Source organism: Palaemon carinicauda, chromosome 1 (genome assembly GCF_036898095.1).
Source record: "Palaemon carinicauda isolate YSFRI2023 chromosome 1, ASM3689809v2, whole genome shotgun sequence".
Lineage (NCBI taxonomy): Eukaryota > Metazoa > Arthropoda > Malacostraca > Decapoda > Palaemonidae > Palaemon > Palaemon carinicauda.
In genome coordinates, this window is record NC_090725.1 from 256,961,719 (window position 1) to 256,987,026 (window position 25,308).

Genomic DNA, 25,308 nt, shown 5'->3' on the forward strand with positions numbered 1-25,308 from the left:
GAACCATTCTCTCGCGGGCCAGAGGGGAGCAACTAACGTCAACCTTGTCCCTTCGTGAGAGGCGAATTTCTGCAGTACCTTGTTGACAATCTTGAATGGTGGGAATGCGTAAAGATCCAGATGTGACCAATCTAGGAGGAAGGCATCTATATGTATTGCTGCTGGGTCCAGGACTGGAGAGCAATAGATTGGAAGCCTCTTGGTCAGCGAGGTTGCAAAGAGATCTATGGTGGGTTGACCCCAAGTCGCCCAAAGTCTCTTGCACACATCCTTGTGGAGGGTCCATTCGGTTGGAATTACTTGACCTTTCCGACTGAGACAATCTGCTAGGACGTTCAAGTCGCCCTGGATGAACCTCGTTACTAGGGAGATGCCTCGATCTTTTGACCAGATGAGCAGGTCCCTTGCGATCTCGTACAACGTCAGTGAGTGGGTACCTCCCTGTTTGGAAATGTACGCCAAGGCCGTGGTGTTGTCCGAGTTTACCTCCACCACTTTGCCTCGAAGGAGATTCTCGAAGCTTATCAAGGCCAGATGAACCGCCAAAAGCTCCTTGCTGTTGATATGCATGCTCCTCTGACTCGAGTTCCACAGACCTGAGCATTCCCGACCGTCCAGCGTCGCGCCCCAACCCAAGTCCGATGCGTCCGAGAAGAGAACGTGGTTGGGTATCTGAACTGCCAGGGGAAGACCCTCTCGTAGGCTGATATTGTCCTTCCACCAAGTCAGACAAGACTTTATCTTTTCGGAAATCGGGATCGAGACCGCCTCTAGCGTCTTGTTCTTTTTCCAGTGAAAAGCCAGATGGAATTGAAGAGGACGGAGGTGTAGCCTTCCTAGCGAGACAAATTGCTCCAGGGATGACAGCGTCCCTACCAGACTCATCCACAGCCTGACTGAGCAGCGTTCTTTCTTCAGCATCTTCTGGATGGAGAGCAGGGCTTGATCTATTCTGGGGGCCGACGGAAAAGCCCGAAAAAACTTGACTGTGAATCTCCATCCCTAAATACAGAATAGTTTGGGATGGGACCAGCTGTGACTTTTCCAAATTGACTAGGAGTCCCAATTCCTTGGTCAGATCTAGAGTCCAATTGAGATCCTTCAGACAGCGACGACTGGAAGAGTCTCTGAGAAGCCAGTCGTCCAAATAAAGGGAGGCTCGGATGTCCGATAAGTGGAGGAATTTTGCCACATTCCTCATAAGCCTCGTAAACACGAGAGGAGCTGTGCTTAGGCCAAAGCACAGGGCCCGAAACTGGTACACCACATCTTCGAAGACGAATCTCAGATAGGGTTGGGAGTCTGAGTGAATGGGGATGTGGAAGTAGGCGTCCCTTAGGTCTAGAGAGACCATCCAGTCTTCCTTTCTGACCGCTGCTAGGACTGACTTTGTGGTCTCCATGGTAAACTTCGTCTTTGTGACAAAGACATTCAGAGCACTGACGTCTAGCACCGGTCTCCAACCTCCTGTCTTCTTTGATACTAGGAAGAGACGGTTATAAAACCCCGGTGATTGAAGGTCTGAGACTTTGACCACAGCTCCCTTCTCTAGCAAAAGAGACACTTCCAGTTTCAGGGCTTGTCTCTTTTCTTCCTCTCTGTACCTGGGAGAGAGATCGATGGGGGACGTCGCTAGAGGGGGTTTGCGTACAAAAGGGATTTTGTACCCCTCTCTGAGCAACCTCACAGATTGTTGATCTGCGCCTCTCTTCTCCCAGGCTTGCCAGAAGTTCTTGAGTCTGGCACCTACTGCTGTCTGAAGTTGCGGGCAGTCAGACTCTGCCCTTAGAGGACTTGGATCCTTTTCTCTTCCCTCTCTTCCCTTCGGCACGAGCACCTCCCCTGCTGGAGGCTCTGCCACGAAAGGGCGGGATAAACCGAGACGCTGGAGTGTCTATCCTAGGTCTAGCAGACAATGCAGGCAAAGGGGGAGCTTTGCGAGCCGAGGACGCAACTAGATCGTGGGTGTCCTTCTGCACTAAAGACAAGGCAATTTCCTTAACCAAGACTTCAGGAAACAGGGACTTGGACAAGGGCGCAAAGAGTAGCTCAGATCTTTGGCATGGCGTCACTCCAGCAGACAGGAAAGAGCATAGAGACACTCGTTTCTTCAGGACTCCGGACGTGAATGAAGCGGCAAGTTCGTTGGACCCATCACGGACGGCCTTGTCCATGCAGGACATAATGAGTAAGGAAACATCCTTATCAGCAGAAGAGATTTTCCTACTCAGGGCTCCTAAACACCAGTCTAGGAAGTTAAAGACTTCGAACGCCCTAAATATACCTTTAAGAAGGTGGTCCAGGTCCGAGGGTGACCAACAAATCTTCGAGCGTCTCATGGCAAGGCGGCGGGGAGAGTCTACAAGACTTGAGAAGTCGCCCTGGGCAGAGGCAGGAACTCCCAAGCCGAGAACTTCTCCCGTGGCATACCAGACGCTCGATCTAGACGAGAGTTTAGATGGGGGGAAGGCAAATGCTGTCTTCCCTAAACTCCTCTTGGTCTCTAACCAATCGCCTAACAGCCGTAAAGCTCTCTTGGATGAGCGAGAGAGAACGAGTTTAGTAAAGGCAGGCATGGTAGTAGGAACGCCTAAGACAAACTCTGACGGCGGCGAACGAGGAGCCACAGAAATAAAGTGGTCAGGGAACAACTCTTTAAACACAGCCATGACTTTTCTAAAGTCCAAGGATGGTTGAACTGCTTTAGGCTCATCAAGTTCTGAAGGTTGATCCTCAGGATGTGGTTCAGCAACGTCCTCATCTGACAGTTCCTCATCCGATAACTGATGAGAAAACGGCAAAGGTGTGGGCAACGTTTGACTCGCAGAGTCCGGTCGCACTGGTGCATACGTGACGGAGCCGGACGCAGCGTCCTGGAACTGCTGAACAGTCTGGGAACTGTCAACAACCACAGGTGCGCGAGGACGCACAGCGTCCACCCGAGACTGTTTAGACCGTCTGGGTTGTGCAGTCAACACCAAACCGGGTTGCGGAGGTTGACGCACCGCGTCAAAACAAGTCAACTCTGATGGTTGATGAACGTCCTGAACGTCACCAATCACATCAGTGCGTTGCCTAACGTCAACGTGCGGCTGGAAATCCACACTGGGTCGCATCGGATGAGGTACTACCCCAACTGGTTGACGCGAGAAAGCTACCTCAACGTCAACAGGACGCACAACAGACCGCTTGGATGGTTGATGGCCAGTAGGTTCAACGGAAACCTTCTCCGCATTGTAGTCCTCCATCAAGGACGCAAGCTTGGACTGCATGTCTTGCAGTAACACCCATTTAGGGTCTACGGACGCAGGTGCGGTAACAGACGGGGTGAGCGACTGAGACGGCACAACTTTGCCTCTCTTAGGCGGCGAGCAGTCATCAGATGACGGCAACGGGTCCGAACTGTCCCAGTGGCTACAACCGGGACGTTGGACTTGTCCTGAAGGGACCGATTTACGCTTCAAAGGTCTGGAGACCTTGGTCCAAGGTTTCTTACGAGAAACACCTTCGGACGACGAGGTAAAAATGGGCTCTCTCGTCTTACGTTGGTAGGGGCGATCTTGGAGAGATACGCCTGATACCATAGAGGGAACGTCTGTTCGCTGATCAAGGCCTCTCGAACCCATGAGTCGTACGACATTGCTTCTCCCCTGGGCTTGGGAGCTTGCAAGAGGTCCCGGACTAGGAGGACGACAGGCACGAACAGACGAACCCTCGAGCGCAACACTGTTCACAACACTTTGAGAAACACTAGGCACTTTAACACTTTCCGCCGTGGCACTTTGGCACTTTAGTTCCTTTACGTCCGCCATGAGTTGATTTCGGTCACTTGCTAAGGCCTCAACTCTCTCCCCCAAGGCATGAATAGCACGCATCATGTCTTGCATCGACGGTTCCTGAGTGCTAGGAGGGGGGTTAGGAACAACCACTACAGGGGAAGGATTAGGTTCAGGGGCATGTGGAGAGGAAAAATCTACCGACCTAGAAGAACTTCTCCTTACCCTATCTCTCTCTAGTCTGCGTGTATATTTCTCAAATTCGATAAAATCGAATTCCGAAAGGCCCACGCATTCCTCACACCGATCTTCCAATTGACAGGTTTTACCCCGACAATTGGAACAAACAGTGTGAGGGTCGAGAGAAGCCTTTGGAAGACGCCTATGACAATCCCTAGCATTACATTTTCTGAACTTGGGAACTTGTGAAAGGTCAGCCATTTTGAATTAGTCAAGGGAAAATTCCAAAAAACGATCTAAGTCATCAACAATTAATCCGATCCAAAAAAGAGTTCAAGGATTTATTTGAAGAAAAACACCTGTACTGCGAAAGCTCAAACCAAATTAAAGTACTTCACCAAATATGATGGGAAAAACTCCAGGTTCAACAGCGAGTAAAGTACGTCTTGTCGACACGTCGACAGAGAAGAAATTGAGTCTTTGTTTACATCGAGAGTGGTATCTGGCCGACAGTTGGCGCTGGTGGGCACACCCGCAACCTGTATAGCGATCGCTGGCGAGTTTTTACTGTATGTGTCTGTCGAGCAACAGAGTTGCAGCTATTATATATTCACCGGCTAAGTTAAATATTTAAAAAGTAGCTGTTCAAATTTTAACATGGTGGTTGTAATTACTTGCAGGTGACGGATAAGCTCCGCCCACCCGACAGGCATTGACCTCTTCACTTTGACCTTTAACCTAATTGATAGGGATATCCCTTCTGATGTGCTAAGATACCGAGTGAAAGACAAACACCCTGGTTGAATGATGATTGTAGACGTGCTTATTTTGAGAAGCAGGACCCATTAGAGTGATACTAGGCAAAATACTAGGTGTTCACAATCGATCACTCACCTTCTCATCTACTTGTGATTAATCATACACCATCTCACCTGCTCACAGTTGATCAATCACCCTCTCACCTAATCATAATCTATCACACCCTCCCATCTGTTCGCAATCGATCATGTCTCTTCTCCTCTACTCAGGATTGATCGCTCACTTTCTCAAGATAGATAGCGCATTCTCTCACCTGATTGCTAGAGCAACCTCCTATGGAAGCACCTACGCTAGCACTCTCATTTTAATTTTTGGTATCAGCAAGGATTTTTGCCTATCTTTTCACAATCATTCATTTAACTTAGAGCAGACACTTGGTGGTCTGCTCAAGTCTATTGGCACACAAACTCACTCACCAGTTGGCATGTGAGCTCCTGCTTTTGATATGCTTTCACCCCCTTTACTCCCACATATATATGGGATAAATAATAAAGACATACACAAGGATGCCAATTCCAAGCCCTCAGCACAGTCAAATTACTGCTGCTGAACGCAGGCTAAGTATTCCAGTGCGGTTGACTGGGGTTTGGTGTTACATCTTCACTCGCTGCGTTATAGGTGATCGAGATCATCAAAATGCATCTCCTATATTGTAAATTACAGATTATCACCAAACAAGTTTGCCTATGGTCAGCCTTTGAGAGTACCGAACCATCATTGGAACATATTTCATCTGGGCAATCACCTTCAGATCCAGAATCTATTGAATGTTGCCTGCTCAGAAGTGAATGAGGACCCTTATTCACCCTTTTCAAAAAGATCCAAAGAAGGCTAAGAAATTAGTTGACTCCCCTAGGTCTTTTTAAAGGAGAGATCCTAAACAAAGGGCAAATTTTGGCCCATGATATTCTTTTGTTACTCAAATACAGAAATTATGGATAAGTTTTTAATCCTCGACCCTCTTTGGCACCTACCCAGTATAGTATTCGAACAGGAAGACAAGAAACAGCATGATTCCTTTCCAGAGAGAAGCGTCCTTTCCCCAGGGTGAGGACTCCCCCGATTCTGTAGGACAGTTTACGCAAGCAGTCGGTTTGGATTGCAATGAGTCCGAGACTTCCTATCTACAAGCCCTGTCCCTGATCATGAGAAATAACGACCTTGACGAAGGCCCTAGATCAGCAATTAAAGGCAGGAAAGTGGTAATAGACCAACTTCAGCCAGCTGTTTTTGGTCAAAAGGCCTCAGGGGACTGGAGACCAGTATCAGATCTCTTACATCACAGGCAGGAGGTTGAATCTCACGAGGGGATAGGTCTGTTTTTATCATTCTAATGAGCAATGATAATTCCCACGAGGAGGAAATATCCACTCCTCTCAGTCTCAGTACTTGGCTCAAGGCCGAACAATACCCTTTTACTATTGAAACTGGGATGAAAATGCTCAGTACAGGCAGGAATGCCCAAAGGAAGAACAACTTTATGATTTTACTCAATCTCAGGGATACGTTCTTCCAAATCCTCGTAAATCATGAAAAAAAAAATCTATGCTTTGTCCTAGGGAGTAAAGTTTTTCAATTGCTTTGCTTTGCTTCGGGTGGTCCACGGCCCTCGGTATTCACTTGGATGCTGACGTTAGTATTGGTTTGGGCCCATTCCGACGGAATTCATCTGATCCGGTGTACATAAGAAAGGGAAAAACACCTCCGTCTCAGCAGTAAAAGGGTATAGTTTGACCAGAGACAAGTACTGAGAGGAGGGGATATTTCATCCTTGTGGGAATTATCATTCTTCACTAAAAGTATGGAACAAACCAATCCGCGAGATTTAGTATTTGTTCTCTCACTCTGAGCACTGAAGACAGGTATTTTTGTTTGTTCCAAACTTTGTAGTACTGTAAAACACACAAAATCCATCAATTACTGATTACAGGTTTTCATCATTTAGTTTCTTTGCTATGGGGAGTAACTGAAGATTCAGTGGATTTACTGTGTGTCATGTTAGGTCACTCGGGAGTTACCTTAAGAGTACCAAGATTGCCATACCTAGGTTACAGAGACTATCAATAGAGCATTTTGCTCTAGATCCCCCATTGCATCAGACCAAGTTACGGTGTACGACCATGAGATTAGAGGAGTTGGTGCTACTCTAGCCTTCAAGAAAAATATCTCAGTGGCTCAAGTTTTAGACACTGGAATATGGAATCGTCAGACAACCTTTATTGTTCATTATTTGTAAAAATGCACCCGTAGGTTTCTGAATACATTTTCACTAGGACCTGTGATTGCTGCTCAGCAAATTGTGTAGTGACCCTGACTCCTTTACAGAACCAAAAGTATCATATCTATGATAACAATTACAACAGAATTCTAGGAGAGTGAGTGTCTGGCCCTTTTTCCTCTCTTCTTCCCCTCCCTTGGGGCATACCTTTTGGGATCCCATGAAACTGCACTGATACAGGTAAACACCACTTATAGCTAGCAGCTTTTTTATTATTGTTAAAACCACCTCCTTACAAGGCGAGGAGAGATATGTATGACTGAATCCACTGATTTGGATAAGTCTTACTTTAACAGACTCACTGCTCTAAGAGAGAGATTTTCTTGTGCAACAGCCTTGGTTACCTGGGCCGTGAACCTGGCGGTGCTTTCGACTTTGGTTCTCAAGGTGTCTAGAATGCAACGTTCTGCACCTTATCGGGTCTGGGCATAGCTGATCCTGATTTTAGCCTGCCCCTTTGGTAGTAGGGACTTCCACCCACCTAAGAATAAGTCTCATATTAAAAGACAAAGGTTTGTATTCATGTTAGAACAAATAACAAATTTTACAAAATTACTTGTAATTTTGCTAACTACAGTATACAAAACCCTGGTCTTTTAACTTCCTGCCTTCATCTTCCCAATAATGTCCCATACTCAATTAAAGTGACCCTTCAGTGTTCTGACAGAAGGGGCGGAGTTTTCCCGCCACCAACAGCTGGTAACTAGCAGCTATTGCCAACACCTTATTATAAGTTTTAACTGTCGAGTTCCAGCAGAGCTTGAATCAATTCTCATATTAAAGGACTCAGGTTTGTATAGTTAGAAATATGTTACTTTTGAAATACGATATTCTGGAATGAGTCATTCATGAGACAGTCATAATATCTAATTTAAAATTATCATCCTTCATCATAACAAGAATTAAAGCAACAGGTAACCACCTACATAACCATGCAAGTAAATAGAAACAAAAACTATAGTGCATACCTTTAAAAAATGAAAAGGGCGAGATCTGAAAATGTCTGGACTGTACTGAAGACAATTGAGAATATAGCAGCTCTGGACCATAAAGAGCTATGTGTTTCACAGTTTGAGGAGTTAAAACCTGGCGGATCTCTTTCAAGTCACTTTCACGAAGCTTTTCGACTGTCTGCAAAGTGTAAGATGACAAAATGAAAAAATATATAATTTAGTAAGTTAAATATAATTGAATCATTAGACATTAAATTAAAAACTTTAAATACATACTAAAAACTAAAGGAGAACTCAATGGAGCACCTCCGCCACGGCAGCTTATAAATTGGCGTGGATTTTCATACACTCAAATATGAACCAAGTTTGAACTCTCTGTGACAAGGATGTCCAAACTTATGCCTGATTATGTGATATGGACATTTTGCTCGTCTGTGACCTTGACCTTTGACCTTCCAAAATTTACGTAGGTTTAAAATCCTTGCAAGTTTTATTACTTTATGATTAAAATTGTGGCCATATGGTTGATGAGTGGAATGGAATTTGAACTTTTGCTTGACCTTGACCTTGGAAGCAACCTTGATCTTCAACCTTAATATGTATCAATTGGTATGGATTTTCATACACTCAAACATGAACCAAGTTTGAAGTCTCAGTGACAATGACATCCAAACTTATGGCTGATTATGTGAATTGGTCATTTTGCTCGACCGTGACCTTGACCTTCCAAAATTTAATCATTTCTAGATTTTAACATAACAGTTAATACCTGTAAGTTTCATTACGCTACGATTAATATTGTGGCCAGAAGGTGTTCACTAACAAACACACACACACACAAATAAGGGATAAAACATAACCTCCTTAAAAAGTGTGCTGTTAACCAAAATAATAATAAAAGGCAGTTGGTGACTATATGAATAATAGTTTAGGATTAGATAAATCAAAAATTATTAATAGCGAAATGATGGGTTAAAAATACTGTATTATACCTTCAAAAGGATATCATTTTACAATTAAACCTTAACTATTTCAATTAAATACATTGATTCTACATCCCAATGACTTATAACTCATAGATTCTGATGTACATGGAAAAAGTTGGAATTCTGTCTTTTTAACTAATTTGTAGCCTTGAATAAACAGAATTTTAATAATAAAATTTATCATTTCAATACTTACTTGTGGTTCACCCAGCTTCCTCAGCAAAGATTTCTAAAAATACTGAGAGAGAGAGAGAGAGAGAGAGAGAGAGAGAGAGAGAGAGAGAGAGAGAGAGAGAGAGAGAGAGAGAGAGAGAGATTGTGTGTGTCATTACTTTTATCTTTATTAGTTAAATTATCATATCTTTTTACCTATCTATCTATTTATGTTTCCTTTCCTATGATATGTGCCAGTCAGCAAAAATTCAATTTTACATGGTTTAATCCAGGAATAAGTAATTTCCCTGATAAGGTAAGATTGGCTACCCGAGTATGGTCCGTTTTATAATTCCTGGAGATCTTGATTAAGCTACCTAAATATGGTCCCTTTTTTAATTCCTTGAGATCTTGATTAAGCTACTTGAGTATGGTCCCTTTTATAATTCCTTGAGATCTTGATTAAGCTACCTAAATATGGTCCCTTTTATAATTCCTTGAGATCTTCATTAAGCTACCCGAGTATGGTCCGTTTTATAATTCCTTGAGATCTTGATTAAGCTACTGAGTATGGCCCCTTTTATAATTCCTTGAGATCTTCATCAAGCTACCTGAGTATGGTCCATTTTATAATTCCTGGAGATCTTGATTAAGCTACGAGTATGGTCCCTTTTAGAATTCTTGAAGATCTTGATTAAGCTACCTGAGTATGGTCCCTTTTATAATTCCTTGAGATCTTGATTAAGCTACCTGAGTATGGTCCCTTTTATAATTCCTTGAGATCTTCATTAAGCTACCTGAGTATGGTCCGTTTTATAATTCCTGGAGATCTTGATTAAGCTACGAGTATGGTCCCTTTTAGAATTCTTGAAGATCTTGATTAAGCTACCTGAGTATGGTCCGTTTTATAATTCCTTGAGAACTTGATTAAGCTACCTAAATATGGTCCCTTTTTTAATTCCTTGAGATCTTCATTAAGCTACCTGAGTATGGTCCCTTTTAGAATTCTTGAAGATCTTGATTAAGCTACCCGAGTATGGTCCGTTTTATAATTCCTTGAGAACTTGATTAAGCTACCTAAATATGGTCCCTTTTTTAATTCCTTGAGATCTTGATTAAGCTCCTTAAGTATGGTCCCTTTTATAATTCTTGGAGATCTTGATTAAGCTACCTAAATATGGTCCCTTTTATAATTCCTTGAGATCTTCATTAAGCTACCCGAGTATGGTCCGTTTTATAATTCCTTGAGATCTTGATTAAGATACTGAGTATGGTCCCTTTTATAATTCCTTGAAATCTTGATTAAGCTACCGAGTATGGTCCCTTTTATAATTCCTTGAAATCTTGATTAAGCTACCTGAGTATGGTCCCTTTTATAATTCCTTGAGATCTTCATTAAGCTACCTGAGTATGGTCCCTTTTAGAATTCTTGAAGATCTTGATTAAGCTACCCGAGTATGGTCCGTTTTATAATTCCTTGAGAACTTGATTAAGCTACCTAAATATGGTCCCTTTTTTAATTCCTTGAGATCTTGATTAAGCTCCTTAAGTATGGTCCCTTTTATAATTCTTGGAGATCTTGATTAAGCTACCTAAATATGGTCCCTTTTATAATTCCTTGAGATCTTCATTAAGCTACCCGAGTATGGTCCGTTTTATAATTCCTTGAGATCTTGATTAAGATACTGAGTATGGTCCCTTTTATAATTCCTTGAAATCTTGATTAAGCTACCGAGTATGGTCCCTTTTATAATTCCTTGAAATCTTGATTAAGCTACCGAGTATGGTCCCTTTTATAATTCCTTGAAATCTTGATTAAGCTACCGAGTATGGTCCCTTTTATAATTCCTTCAGGTCTTGATTAAGCTACCCGAGTATGGTCGCTTCTATAATTCCTTGAGATCTTGATTAAGCTACCTTAGTATGGTCCCTTTTATAAGTCCTTGAGATCTTGATTAAGCTACTGAATATGGCCCCTTTTATAATTCCTTGAGATCTGGATTAAGCTACTATGGTCCCTTCTATAATTCGTTGAGATCTTGATTAAGCTACCTGAGTATGGTCCCTTTTATAATTCCTTGAGATCTTGATTAAGCTACTGAGTATGGTCCCTTTTATAATTATTCGAGATCTTGATTAAACTACCTGAGTATGGTCCCTTCTATAATTCCTCGAGATCTTGATTAAGCTACCTGAATATGGTCCCTTTTATAATTCCTTGAGATATTGAATAAGCTACCCGAGTATGATCCTTGTTGTTTCAGTGAGTCTTTAGCCACCTTCCATAAAATTCTTTCTTGTTGATTGTCACCATGATTACTAAGGAAAAATCAAGCTTAATGTCCAATTATTTCAGTCATCACGAAGAAATTACTTTGGATTTATTCAGCAGAATGATCATGCTGTGTGTGCTCTCTGCTGTGAAAATGTTGTGCGTTGACATTGAGTGTTAAACCATATTTTGAAACAAAAGAAAAGCAGGTTTTCAAGGATAGTGCTGACAAAGCTGAGGCGATTAAGAAAGCAGTAACTCGCTATGAGAAGCTAAGTACTGTAAAGTGTTCAAAAACTTGAATGCTTGCAAAAACAATGAAACTGAAGCTAGTTACAAACTAGCCTTGTGTATTGCCAAACATAGAAAGACTTTCATTGAAGCAGATTTTGTTAAAAACATCTTCTCTAGAGGCCTCAGAGGTTTTATTTGATATCATATCAAACAACCAAGTTATCATCCTAAGGATAAAAGACATGTCTATCTCAGCTAGAACCATGAAAAGACGTATTTCTGAAATGGCTGATAATGTAAATCAGCAGCAATTGGTTGCTCTAAGAAGTACACATGTGCTCAGTGTGCCTGGATGAAAGTGTGAATATTAATGGCATTCCGTGCTCGGCTGTTTTTGCTCGGTATAGTGCCACAGATGTACATGAGGAGCTGCGTTATCTTAAACCTATGTATAGCAATACCAAGGGAGAAGACATACTGAAGGCATTCACTGACAATTATGAGAACATAGAGGAAGACATAGGAAAGATTTTTGCCATTAAAACAGATGGTGCTCCTGTTATGGTAGGAAAAAATAAGGGCTTTACAAAATGGTTGAGGATAAAATTGGTCAATCCATTCTGAAATTGCAATGCGTAGTTCATCAAGAAAATTATTTTTATACACGAAGCACATCCAAAGTCCCCATCGCAGCAGGCTTACAACGGATCACTCTGATGATAAGTGTTAAATTCAAGGTGTCCAAATATTCACCTGGAATTTAAACTTTTGCCTTTGGGAAGCAAGGGCAAGGATCTCAGTGGTATGGTGAGGTATAAACTTAAAATAAAAGATATTTTTGTTACAAAGAATACTAAATGCAACAAAATTAATACATCTATGTTATGCAACAACTGGCATACAAGGTAATAAAAATAATGGTATTAACTATCAAGTGGCACATTGTGTTCAAAAGGTTGCCGACCCTCGTTGTATGCTACAGTTGGGCAGGACTGATTTGGCACTAAATGGCAAATGGTCTTGAGTTGGGTACGCTTCACATTTACTGCCTATGCTCTTCAGGTAGGCGAATCTTTTTATTCCACTTCAACAATTCCGTTTTGAGTTTTATAGCATGATTTTCATTTACTATACAGCTCAAAGATACATCTAAGATTTGTTTTGTGCTACGTGTTCAATGAGCAGGTTACCTATACCATAGAAGAAAAACAAAATTTTAATAACAAAATTATTTATACAGTAGTATTTTTATATTCACCTAGCATTCATACTGGCTCTAAGCTGATTAAGATGCGATGGCCTTTTACTGCAAAAACGGAGTAGAGTTTCTCCTTACAGAGGTTAAACAAAAAGTCACCAATTACTGGCAGAGAGATACCCCTCTCACCACACCAACACTAAAGATGGGCCACTTGGCTTGGTAGACCACTGTTGAGGATTTTCAAAGGTATTCAGACATCTGTTGTTCAGTCTCTCGTAAAAATCCTCTCTGAGATACGAGATACCGGATAACCTCCATGCGTGAAGATGAAAGGAATCTAATGTGCCGTGGAAAATCCTGAAACGAAGGCTGCTGTAGAAAATGTGTTAGGTCCCTTCGGGACCTCTGCTATACCATGAAGCAGATCCGGTACCTTTCCCGGTGTGACCACATCGGAACTATTAGGGTCATGACAAGACTGGTATTTCCCTTACTCTGCTGAGTACCTTTCTTAATAGCAGACGAGTGGAAAAGGATGAGCATTGAGGCAGTCCCATAGGAAAGCCTTTCCTGAGGTTTGCCTGACTCAGCCACCAGAGGAGATCCTCCTTGGAGCTTGATCCAACAGGGAACTACAGCTTGAGAATTGTCTCTATGTTGGGACCACGATGACTGGAAGTTCCACTGAAAGTTGCTCATGCTCAGTCTTCTCAGACGCTCTATGGAAGCCAGATGACCTAGCAACCTCTGACACTGACGAGCAGGGACCTGAGAGCTTCAAAGGAAGGGGAGAGCAACCTGCTGCAATCGAGAAATCTTGTCTTCTAAAAGGAACACCTTCCCCTGGAGAGAATAGATCTTCATTCCCAAGTAGACTAAACTTTGAATGGGAGAGAGGGCAGACTTTTCTAAGTTTATCAGAACCTCCAGTTCTTGACATAACTCGAGAAACTTGTCCTGATGAGCGAGAAATACCTCCCGAAACTCTGTGTGGATTAGCCAGTTGTCTAAGTACCCTAGAAGACGAATCTCGTTGAGATGGGACCAGGATGACACTTGTTCACCTTGAACTGGTAGGCCTTGTTGTCTATTACTACCCGAAGATACTTCCTGGATGCTGGGTGGACTGGTACCTGACAGTAGGCATCCTTCCCAGTCCAGCATAAACATGAAGCCTCCTGGTCTGACAGGTTAGATGACAGTAGCCGCTATCTCCATCTTGAATGAAGTATGCTTGATGTAGAAGTTCACGCCTGAGAAGTCAATGACTGGTCTCCAGCCTCAGTAGCCTTTTTCACAAGAACGAGTCGACTGTAGAAGCCGAGGAACCCATCTTTGATCTCCTACAGGATGCCCTTGTTGATTATCTTCAGAGCCTCCTGCTGCAGAGCGTATTGCTTCAGAGATCCTTGGCGATAGGATGACGATATTGTCGGAGGAGGGGGGGAAAGTTGGTGAATGGAAGGATGTATCCAGATTATAGGACATGGATAGTCCAGTTCTCTGGTCTGTGAAACCGCCACCACTTCCAATTCTTCTGAAAGCATCCCACATTGCCGTGTGAGTGTGTGCGCAGCTTGCCCGGATCTTGTGTCCGGGCGGGGCTCTTAGACAGCCCGTGTGCTCTGGAGCAAAGAAAAATATGGTCCAGCAGTGCGTTCCTTAGATCTAGATCCTCCTGCTTTTCAATTCTCTTGAGAAAAGCTCGAGTACCCACATAGCCCACTGACTGTCAACCTGGAACATAAGGTACTCCAGTGTCCTATATCCTTTAGGGCTTTTCTCTTCTCAGGATTGATTGGAGAGATCCTCAATATTACCAAGATATCCAGGATTGGAGAGATCCTCATCATCATCTCCTCCTACGCCTATTGACGCAAAGGGCCTCGGTTAGATTTTGCCAGTCGTCTCTATCTTGAGCTTTTAATTCAGTACTTCTCCATTCATCATCTCCTACTTCGCACTTTATAGTCCTCAGCCATGTAGGCCTGGGTCTTCCAATTCTTCTAGTGCCTTGTGGAGCCCACTTAATCGTTTGGTGAACTAATCTCTCTTGGGGAGTGCGAAGAGCATGTCCAAACCATCTCCATCTACCCCTCATCATGATCTCATCCACATATGGTACTCGAGTAATCTCTCTTATAGTTTCATTTCTAATCCTGTCCTCCCATCTAACTCCCAATATCCTTCTGAGGGCTTTATTCTCAAATCTACTAAATCTATTGGAGATTTTTTCATTGTCATACCATGACTCATGTCCATATAGTAACACCGATCTCACTAAACTGATATACTATATAGTCTGATTTTTATATGAAATTTTAGGTGATTTGATTTCCAAATTTTACTTAACCTAGCCATTGTCCGATTTGCTTTTTTCAACCTTTCACTAAACTCTAATTCTAAAGCTCCTTTATTAGAGATCCTTTCTCCTTCCAATGAAGAGATCCTCAGGCTTACATTACATCCTCAACAGTAAGTACAAGCAAAGAAAATGATAGTCACAAACACACTACCCTTCACCAGCTACCAAATGAGACCACACGGGAGTGTTATCCTTCTTCCTCTATTTCACAGATTAAACTTGTTTCCAAAAACTAAATTTCAATCATACATTTGTGAGAGAAAGCCTGACGCATGTGTGCATGACTGTATAAATAGTGACAGTAAACTGTACTGTATGCACAGTGACAGTATACTGTACTGTATACACTATCCAAAGTAAGGTTGGCAGTACTGTACTGTCCATAAATGCGTACCACCTTTGTGTACTGTAACCCCCATTATGCCATAGTCTTTCATGGTGGTACTGTACTGTATTCCATGAGCCACCAAAACTATATAAAATAATAGCAAGTTGTAAGTACTTTTTCATATACTGTACAAGGAACGTACTGTATGTCACTTTATGTGGTGAAAATCCGACCTATGACAAAAATACTTGTATTAGGTTTATTGGCACAAATTAAGAGCAGAGGACAGAGTACTTATGTTAGAATTTTTTTCAAAATTTTGATTATCTCTATTAACCTTCTCTGGCATTCATACTGCTGATTCCATATTGAGATGGAAGTGGGTTAGTAAAGGGAAGATTCAGGAAATGTAAAACCTCAGCCTATTCGTGTACTTTCACTTACTAGACAAACAAATAGTTTAATAATAAACGGATTTTGAGCGAAGCGAAAAATCTATTTTTGGGTAAGATAGCCATGTCGTCCTGATGGAAGTTCCTTAAAGGCAGCTTCCTAGGGTATATTACAACTACGGCGATATTCCCAGAGAATTTACCTTCAGGTACCCAGAATTCTAACTCCTGGAGCGAGTATCCCTAAAAAGACCTTAGGGATATCGTAAATATCAGTGGACGTATTCTTGACACGCCTCATAGCAATCTATACCCCGAATAGAGTTAACACTTCGTAGGGGTCAAATGGCAAGAAAACGAAAACGATAAGAAAGGGGGGAGCCGTTCGTAAGGCATCTCTCCTCCCCGTTTCGAAAGCGTGCCCTGCGCCGCTCACGGCGCCATCTGTATTCCTTGTAGCGATACACGAGGTGCTACAGATACTGTATGTAGGGAGGGGTCCTACGATCCTTTTCACTCTTTATTTTTTTTTTTTTTTTTTTTTTGAAAAGGAGCAGGGCGGGTCCATCAGGACGACATGGCTATCTTACCCAAAAATAGATTTTTGAGCGAATTTTTTGGGCTCAAGCCATGTCGTCCTGATGGAAGTATACCAGAGCATTACTGTATCTGTGGATTCTCAATACGTGCCGTACTCCTCAAGAATGTTTCTTAGTCAACTCGACTGACAGACCTAAGATGTTACCGTTATACATCTTTTCACTAATCATAAGCCATGAAAGCGCTTCCTGCCCCCTACAGGGAGGAGTCCTACTAGACTCTAGAAACGAACGAAGAGTACATATACCTATGTATGAATCACTCGCCAGCCAGTACCATATAGTGGTCTCACTCTATATGAAGTAAAGCGAAGTCTTACGGGACTACAGTATCCAAAGGAAAAGTCCCGACCAGCACCCTGGTCAAAGTAAAATTAGACAAAAGGTTATATCTGCGTAGGATTAAACTTGCTGCTACCACCGTCCTCAGAAAGGGGTGGAGTCCTTTATGCCAAGGAAAGTATAAACCAGTGTAACAAGGCTTTGCATTAAGGAATAGGCTATTATAGATATCCCCGATTAATATACATAGGCTAAATGCTCAAAAATTAATATGAAATCAAAATAGGTGAAGGAGACGCAAGGTTCCCGAGAACAAGTTTATTGAGAAACAATAAATAGACATGGTCACCATAAATATGTACATATGCTAGGTGGATGACCAACAATTTACACAAGTACTGTAGTGCATGGATGAATGGTTATCTGAAAGAAAACATATATGTCACTTGCACATACCCCGGTATCAAACTTAACGTCCATGTTACTACTTTGCTGACAATAGCGTTAGCAAACGCTTGGCACACCTGTCTGTACTTGTGCTACCATCACCATAACATTGGAACAGTCACTGTGGGCTCTCAGAGCCTTCACTACCAGTTATATCAACGCATATAACTAACCACTCACCCAAGAATCAAAGTCCCAAATGATTCCGCTGTTCCTCGCAGAGTTAAACAGCAGGGTTAACGACGCAACCAACTGCTACCACAGACCTCTTTAGCTGCTCCACTTGCTTAGCATAGTGGCGAAAGAATACCCTGGAAGACTTCCAGCCAGTGTATGAACGAAGGTGTTCAAAATCCATAAAGTTAAAGAAGTTTAAGGATGAAGCAACTTTCCTCGGATCATGACCTGCGGGTGAACTGTCAGGATCCGCTCTGCGAATAAAATATGTAATTTTCACCCTAAGCTGATTTAAAGATAAATTCGAGCCCGATGTTTCTCCTCTGAATAGTTGGCCCCCATGGAAGTCTGAAGTTCTACGAAGATAGACCTTTAGGCATTCTACGGGACATAGAGATGCATCTTCTTTCAGAGGGCAGATTCTCCAGGGACCCCACCTGTTGGTGGGCAACTCGTTCTTAGCGAGAAACGTAGGGTCCGGAAACAGGTTCAGTTCTCCCCCATCCAGGAACTGAACTCGGCCCTCCTCTCTCGAGAGGGCCACAATCTCACTAACTCTGGCCCCAGAAGCAAGGGCAAAAAGGAAGATCACTTTTTGAGTCAGGTCCTTCAACGCACATTCCTCATTATCTAGTAATGAGGCAAAATGAAGGACTTTGTCTAACGACCACGAAATAGGCTTTGGAGGAGCTGATGGTCTAAGCCTAGCACAGGCCTTTGGGATCTTATTAAACATCTCGTTAGCGAGGTCTACCTAGAAGGCATATAGAATGGGTCTTGTTAGAGCTGACTTACATGTAGAAATTGTGTTAGCCGCCAGCCCCTGTCCGTGGAGGTGAATGAAGAAGGATAGGCAGAACTCCGTAGAGATCTCGTGCGGGTTCTTATCTTTGACAAAGGCTACCCATTTCTTCCATGCAGATTCGTACTGCCTCCTAGTAGACTTACACTTGTATTCTTCCAGGAAGTCGATGCTATCTTTCGAGATTCCGAACCGTTTCTTCACCGCTAGGGAGAGAAAATCATGAGCTGCAGGGTTCGGGTTTTCTGTAATGAAGCGTAGACAGTCGACTTCTGGACTTGCTGGGACAGAACTGGGTCCGGGAGTGGTAGAAACTTCAGTCGTAGTTCCAGAGCTAGAGGGAACCATACACTGTTCGGCCACTTGTGGGCCACTATTGCTGCTACTCCCTTGAAGGATCTCAGTTTGTTGAGGACCCTCAACATCAGGTTGTGAGGGGGAAACAGGTAGATCCTGGACCATCTGTTCCAATCGAGGGACATCGCATCTATTGCTTCTGCCAAGGGGTCCACGTATGGGGACACATATTTCGGCAGCTTCTTGTTGTCCTTCGTCGCGAAGAGGTCTATCTGCAGTTCTGGGACTTGTCTCAAGATGAAAGAGAATGATCCTGCGTCTAGGGACCATTCTGACTCTATCGGTGTAACCCTGGATAGAGCGTCCGCGGTCACATTCCGGACTCCTTGAAGGTGAACTGCTGACAGGTGCCACTTCTTCTTCTCCGCCAGTCGGAATATGGCTAACATTACCTGGTTGAGAGGTGGGGATCTCGATCCCCGCCGATTCAGACATTTCACTACCACCTCGCTGTCCAGTACCAACCTTACATGGATCGAGTGACGTGGGGATACTTTCTTCAGGGTAAGAAGCACTGCCATAGCTTCTAGAAAGTTTATGTGAAAGGTCCCAAATAGCTTGGACCAGGTCCCTTGCACTTTTTTCCGATGGGAGTGACCCCCCCACCCTACCTTTGAGGCGTCTGTGTGGATTGTCACTGACGGGGGGGGTGGCTGAAGAGGTAGAGACCTCTTTAGACGACTGGCTTGAGACCACGGTCTGAGAAGAGAACGTAGTCGAAGTGGGACCGGTCTCTTCAAGTCCCTTCGCTCTTTCGATGCAAAGGTTCTCCATACTCCCGCTGCATCTTTTAGCTGTGCTCTTAGCACTGGGTCTGTTACTGATGCAAACTGAAGAGAGCCCAAAACCCTCTCTTGTTCGCGTCTTGATATCCTCTCGGAACCTAGAAGTCTCCTGACAGACCCCGCTATTTCCTTCCTCTTTGACATCGGGATGGAAAGACGGTGTGACACTAGATCCCAGTGAATTCCCAACCACTGGAACCTCTGAGCTGGAGAAAGACGAGACTTCTTTCTGTTGATCATGAAGCCTAGATATTCCAGGAACTGAATCACTTGTAGGGAAGCTTGCAAGCATTCTGCTCTGGATGCTGCCCACACCAACCAATCGTCCAGGTAGGCTACTACCTGGAACCCTTTTAGGCGTAACTGTTTGAGAGCTGCGCTCGCAAGCTTCGTAAAGATCCTTGGGGCTATGTTTAGTCCGAAGGGCATCGCCCTGAAAGCATAAAGTTTTTGTTGTAGCTTGAATCCTAGGTAGGGGGAGAGACGGCGACTTATTGGAACGTGCCAATATGCGTCTGACAAATCGATGGAGACGGTATATGCCCTCTTGGGCAGTAAGGCCCTTATGTGTTGTAACGTTAACATCTTGAACTTGTGGTTCACTATGAACTTGTTGAGTGGTGACAAGTCCAGAATGACTCTGAGTTTCCCCGAGTCTTTCTTGGGAACACAAAACAGCCTCCCTTGGAACTTGATGGACTTTACCCTCCTGATCACCTTTTTCTCCAACAGATCTTGGATGTACTCCTCCAAAACGGGGGTGGAGTGTTGGAAAAATTGAGGGCACTGGGGCGGAGTACTGTACCAACTCCAACCCAGTCCATTTTTGAGAAGGCTGTGGGCCCAGGGATCGAAGGTCCAGCGATCCCGGAAATACTGAAGTCTCCCACCTACCGGCGACACTTCACTTTGACTGCCCTGCAGTCTTGCCTCCCTGGCCGCGACCACCTCTGAATCCTCGTCCCCTAGAGGGGCGTCTTGATGACCCTCTAGCTGCTCCTCTGGGTCTTGCACGAAACGTGGTTGACTGTCCCTCGAACACGGGATTGAATGCCGGGGAAGCTGATGACATGGCTTGGGGTACCCATTGGAAGGTGGTCGGGGTCTGGGCTACCAGTTGTGGTACCGGAGGCAAAGCTGGCTGCTGCTGCTGTTGTCTTTGCGGTTTGAAGGACTTGGCTGGACGGGAGGAAAACCTTGACTTCTTCGCCTTTCCTTTCGGCTGAGGGCCCTCATCCGGAGAAGACTTCCTCTTAAGGGACAGGCCCCACTTCAGGAGAAGATTGCGGTTCTCAGTGGCTGCCTTGTCCACGATCTCTTTGACCACGTCCTTGGGAAAGAGATCTTTACCCCAGATGCTGGATGAAATTAGCCTCTTGGGTTCATGCCTCACTGTGGCCGAGGCGAACACAAACTCCCTACAGGCCCTCCTTGCTTTGACAAAGCAATAGAGGTCCTTGGTTACTGTGGCCAGATGAATTTTGGCCATTACCATGAACATCTCTGGCATCTTGGGGTCGCTAGCCATCGTCTCCATGTTGGTCTGGAGAGACATCGAGGCTGCCAGGCGCTCCTTTGTGTCCAATTCCCTCCGTAGAAGGAATTCCGACAACTTGGGAAGGTTTTCGCCGAACTGCTGACCTGCAATGTCGGCGTCCAACTTCCCAACGGAGAAAGTAAGGTGCACCTCCTTCCAGTCCTTATTGTCCAGCGGCAATGCCAACGATAGAGGTTTACATTCCTCCAAAGACGGACACGGCTTGCCAGCTTCAACCGCCTTCATGACGGCCGCAAACCCCTTTTGCATAAAGGGGAAGGCCCTAGCCGGGGAGGATACAAAGGAGGGGTGCTTCTTACTCAAAGCGGCAACTTTTGAGTTTGAGAACCCCCTCTCCTTTAAAGCAGCTGTTAAAGTGGCTTGAGCCTTGGAGTGATCCAGGATAATCACCTCCTTTGGTTCCGTCTCCTCCTTCGAGGCCGGCTCCTTCTTCAAACGGACATAACAGTCCGGGTAGGCCCCTCTACTGGGCCAGAATTCCACCTCCTCAAGGGGAACTGAGCCCAGTTTCTCCGACATGACGATCTTCCCAATCGTCATCGGCATGTGCTCGGCATATCTCCACGGGTTGGCATCCGAGCACAGAGGAAGGTCCTTAACGTTGAGCTTCTTTGGAGGTCCACGTGATGCTGTGATCTTCTGCATCTGGAGCTCCAAAGTAGCGGCCTTCTAATTATTCTCCCTCTGCATCTGTTGGATCATACCAACGATGGAAGAGAGAGCCTGTCCTAGCTCTGCTGGAAGAGCGGACGAGGTAGAGGGGATAGGTTCAGAGACCTGAACCGGCACGTCTGATGATACGGGAACCTCTTCCTCCACGGCAATAGGATCTCGATCCTCCTCCTCGCCCTCTGCGAGGAGATCCTGCTCCGCACGATCGGACAAGTCGGACATCTTGTCGTCCAACTGGATGTCCTGCATGGCATCAGCGACATCCTCCTCCACTGGAATCTGGACCAGAGGGATCTCCGGCCGAGGCTGGGGAACAACAGCATCAGGGGAAGCCTTGGGAAAAAGGTATGCCCTCATCTTCTCGTTAGGAAGATAAGGTCCAGTGGTGTTTTTCTGAAAACCCCTTACCCATAAGCGAAGCCTCTCCCTCGCTGCATCTCTTGACTCCGCCGACCTAGGGGAATCAAAAGCCTCTGATAGCAGGTTAGTACATACAGCACATACCTGCGGATCCCAGTAACGATGGTCATCATTGGAGGCTGCACAAGCCGCGTGCCTCCTACACGAGACATGTCCGCAAAAGTTCTTACTGCGGACATTGCAGAAGACACTATCACACTTCTGATGCTCCTCCTGTAAAAGAAGAAAAATTTCCATGAATATCAAGTGAATTTCAATTCACATGTAACAAATGAGTATTCAACAAGAATAAGGGAAAGACACCTACTTGTGAAACCCACACAAACACCTGTGGAAGCCCACCAGCCAAAGTCACATAGTTATCTTTACTAGAATAACCAGAGAACGTATTTCCAAAGGAAATTAGGTGTAGCTCACACCTAAGGTAAAATATTACCATTCCGGCCAGGGATAAAAAGAATTATCTTTTATCCTTGTAAGGCGACACCAAGTGATTGCACCAGTAACACAAGTAAGATAGAAAAGACAGTGTTGTAACCTACTACATCATGAACTCCCTTGGTTGAATATACCACCAAGAGAGGACTGATACAGTACCTGAGGGTGGTGTGCCAGCCGGCTATTGCCGGTCAGCACCCCCCCCCCCCCCCCCCCCCCCGTTTTTCGAAAGGTAGATCTCAAGTACACAACATCAGATCACCCTTATTGGGGAGAACTCCAGATCCCATGCCTGAACCGGCCGGCAGTGGTTGCCGGTCCGCAGCCACCCGGTTTGCACTGCGTTGCCGGCCATCATTCTTAGTGGCCGGCTGACTGGGCAGTGTCGCAGACCGGCCGGCAGCAGTAAACAAACCCTGCCGGCTGGCCCCCACACTAGGCAGCGCTCGGCTGCCGGCCCCACTTGTAGTGGCCGGCAGATGAGCAAGAGACCGGCCGGCAAAGGTATATAACCATCGCCGACCGACAGCAAGAGAACTGGAGAACACCCCTCCCCACCGACGGCCGGCCTGTAGGCCGGCAGACGGCAAGGACAACACATACGAAGACAACAGAATGAGTGCCGGGTTAAGAGACTATGAGTCTCTGAGCCCGGCACCCGAAAGAGTGCCGAAAGGAAGGGGAGACACTAAGTCAAGCTTCCTAACCGCTGCATACTGAATCTACAGACGGCAGCGATGGAGGGACCAAGAAAGGACCGGGCAGCACTCGAAGGAATGGTCTCTGCCGGTCGGCACACTCTGCCGGCCGACAGGAGACCACGTCAGTTCCTCATCCTAACCTAGGCTAGGTAAGGATGCGGACGACTGACACAAGGAACGGAAAATAGAAGGGAAGGACAGAGGGTCCTATCCAACCTTGCCTTGGTTAAGGGTCATTCCCAACTAAGACAGTTCATCTCAGTCAGAGAAAGACCCGAGAGGGAGGCCGGCACTACTGGCTGCCTCCCTAAAACCACGGCAAGGAAGGAATTGCTCTTCCAGAAAAGGGAACATATCCCGAGACCGGAACGGCAAGAGGACAGTCTGATGAGTCACCGAGTGAAGGGATCACTACTGGAACCCAACAAGGTGGACCAAGGGGATAACCCTTAATGCCCGAGTCAATCAGCAAGGGAGACTCTGCCCCATGCCAGACAAACCCGGGCTCAGACTAAACACTGTTGTACTGTCTCCCTCTGAACCAATTCAGATGGAACGGGAAGGTACAGTACTACTCCAGCATAGATATATTTGAAAATTAATTCAAACAAACCACTAGAGTTAAGCCTAGGGCTTAAACAGAGGGAAAGGGTTTGCCCCTTCCCCGAAGAGAAGGGAGCAAACGGGGACACAGATAATATTATAATGACCTAAGACAACCTAGCCTAGGCACTAAGAGAATCGATTACCTAATTCACCGAAACTCCCACCAATACTATCTTGGAAAGTACTCGAAAAAGGGCTAATATGTATAACGTTGCCTAACGCTTAAAACAATAAAATCACACTTGGAAGACTAATATCATGCAGGAAGTACATAGGCCAACCGCTAGCCTACGAATACTAGTGTTGGCAGCCTAGGCAAAACTTCGCCAGGCACTACTAACGCATCATAACAGAATTCCTAAATAAGCTAAGTAGCTAATATTTAAGCGCAAAGGGGCTGGGAACGTCGCTCTTGCTAACAAATAATTCCTATTCTAGCGAGCGACAGCATCCATGATGCCTCCAGCAGGCGACAGCTCTTGTATCAAAGATAACTCTTTTAATTACTTTAATTTTAACCAAGAGCCTACATTTATACATAAAGGAAATAATACTCAACTTATCCGAGGCAGAAGAAGTTGGAGAAAGCATTATCACAAGAGAAATTCCAAGATTTGGTAGAAAACAGGGAACGAAACACCGAGTCGTAGAGCTACGCAAAAAGGAATACAGATGGCGCCGTGAGCGGCGCAGGGCACGCTTTCGAAACGGGGAGGAGAGATGCCTTACGAACGGCTCCCCCTTTCTTATCGTTTTCGTTTTCTTGCCATTTGACCCCTACGAAGTGTTAACTCTATTCGGGGTATAGATTGCTATGAGGCGTGTCAAGAATACGTCCACTGATATTTACGATATCCCTAAGGTCTTTTTAGGGATACTCGCTCCAGGAGTTAGAATTCTGGGTACCTGAAGGTAAATTCTCTGGGAATATCGCCGTAGTTGTAATATACCCTAGGAAGCTGCCTTTAAGGAACTTCCATCAGGACGACATGGCTTGAGCCCAAAAATTCACTGTAAACTAAGAGTAATAACTCAAACTTCCAAATTATAAAATTATATACGTAAAAACTCCCTAGGAGCTAAAACTAAAAAATTCTAAGTTTTGAAAAACTAAAAATTAACAATAAACATTTGACTTCTATATATTTTACCATCTTGACCATCTCAGAAATTTTCCATAGAAAAATTTAATATTATAACTTAAATCGGCACAAATCTTTTATTTGACTACATTGCCCATACCTACTAGTAAATCCCATGCCCAGAAATTCTTATTATTAAACTATGCTTCTCTTAAATAATGTTTGGAAAAAAACTACTGTACACAGTTTCTTCCAAAAATCCTTTCGCAACAAATATTTCAACAGTAATCAAGGAAAGCAGCAGCACTTCTAATACCATAAACTTTGAACCTTCTGGTCTTTCATTTGGCTCTGAACCAATTCTCTTTTTGCCTCTGTTAATACACTTTTAATAAGAAATGACATAGCATTCTTTGGGAAAGCACTGTTGTAAATCCTAAACCTA

At 44.4% G+C, this 25,308-nt stretch overlaps 1 protein-coding gene across 1 annotated transcript in view; it reads right to left on the reverse strand.

The window, feature by feature from the left end:
• LOC137655373 (ATP-dependent zinc metalloprotease YME1L-like) overlaps window positions 1-25,308 on the reverse strand; it is a 135,896-nt gene that overhangs the window by 76,361 nt on the left and 34,227 nt on the right. Inside the window, exon 3 of the mRNA XM_068389266.1 lies at window positions 8,022-8,184. Coding sequence (XP_068245367.1) covers window positions 8,022-8,184 — 163 coding nt within the window. The remainder of the gene's footprint in view (window positions 1-8,021; window positions 8,185-25,308) is intronic.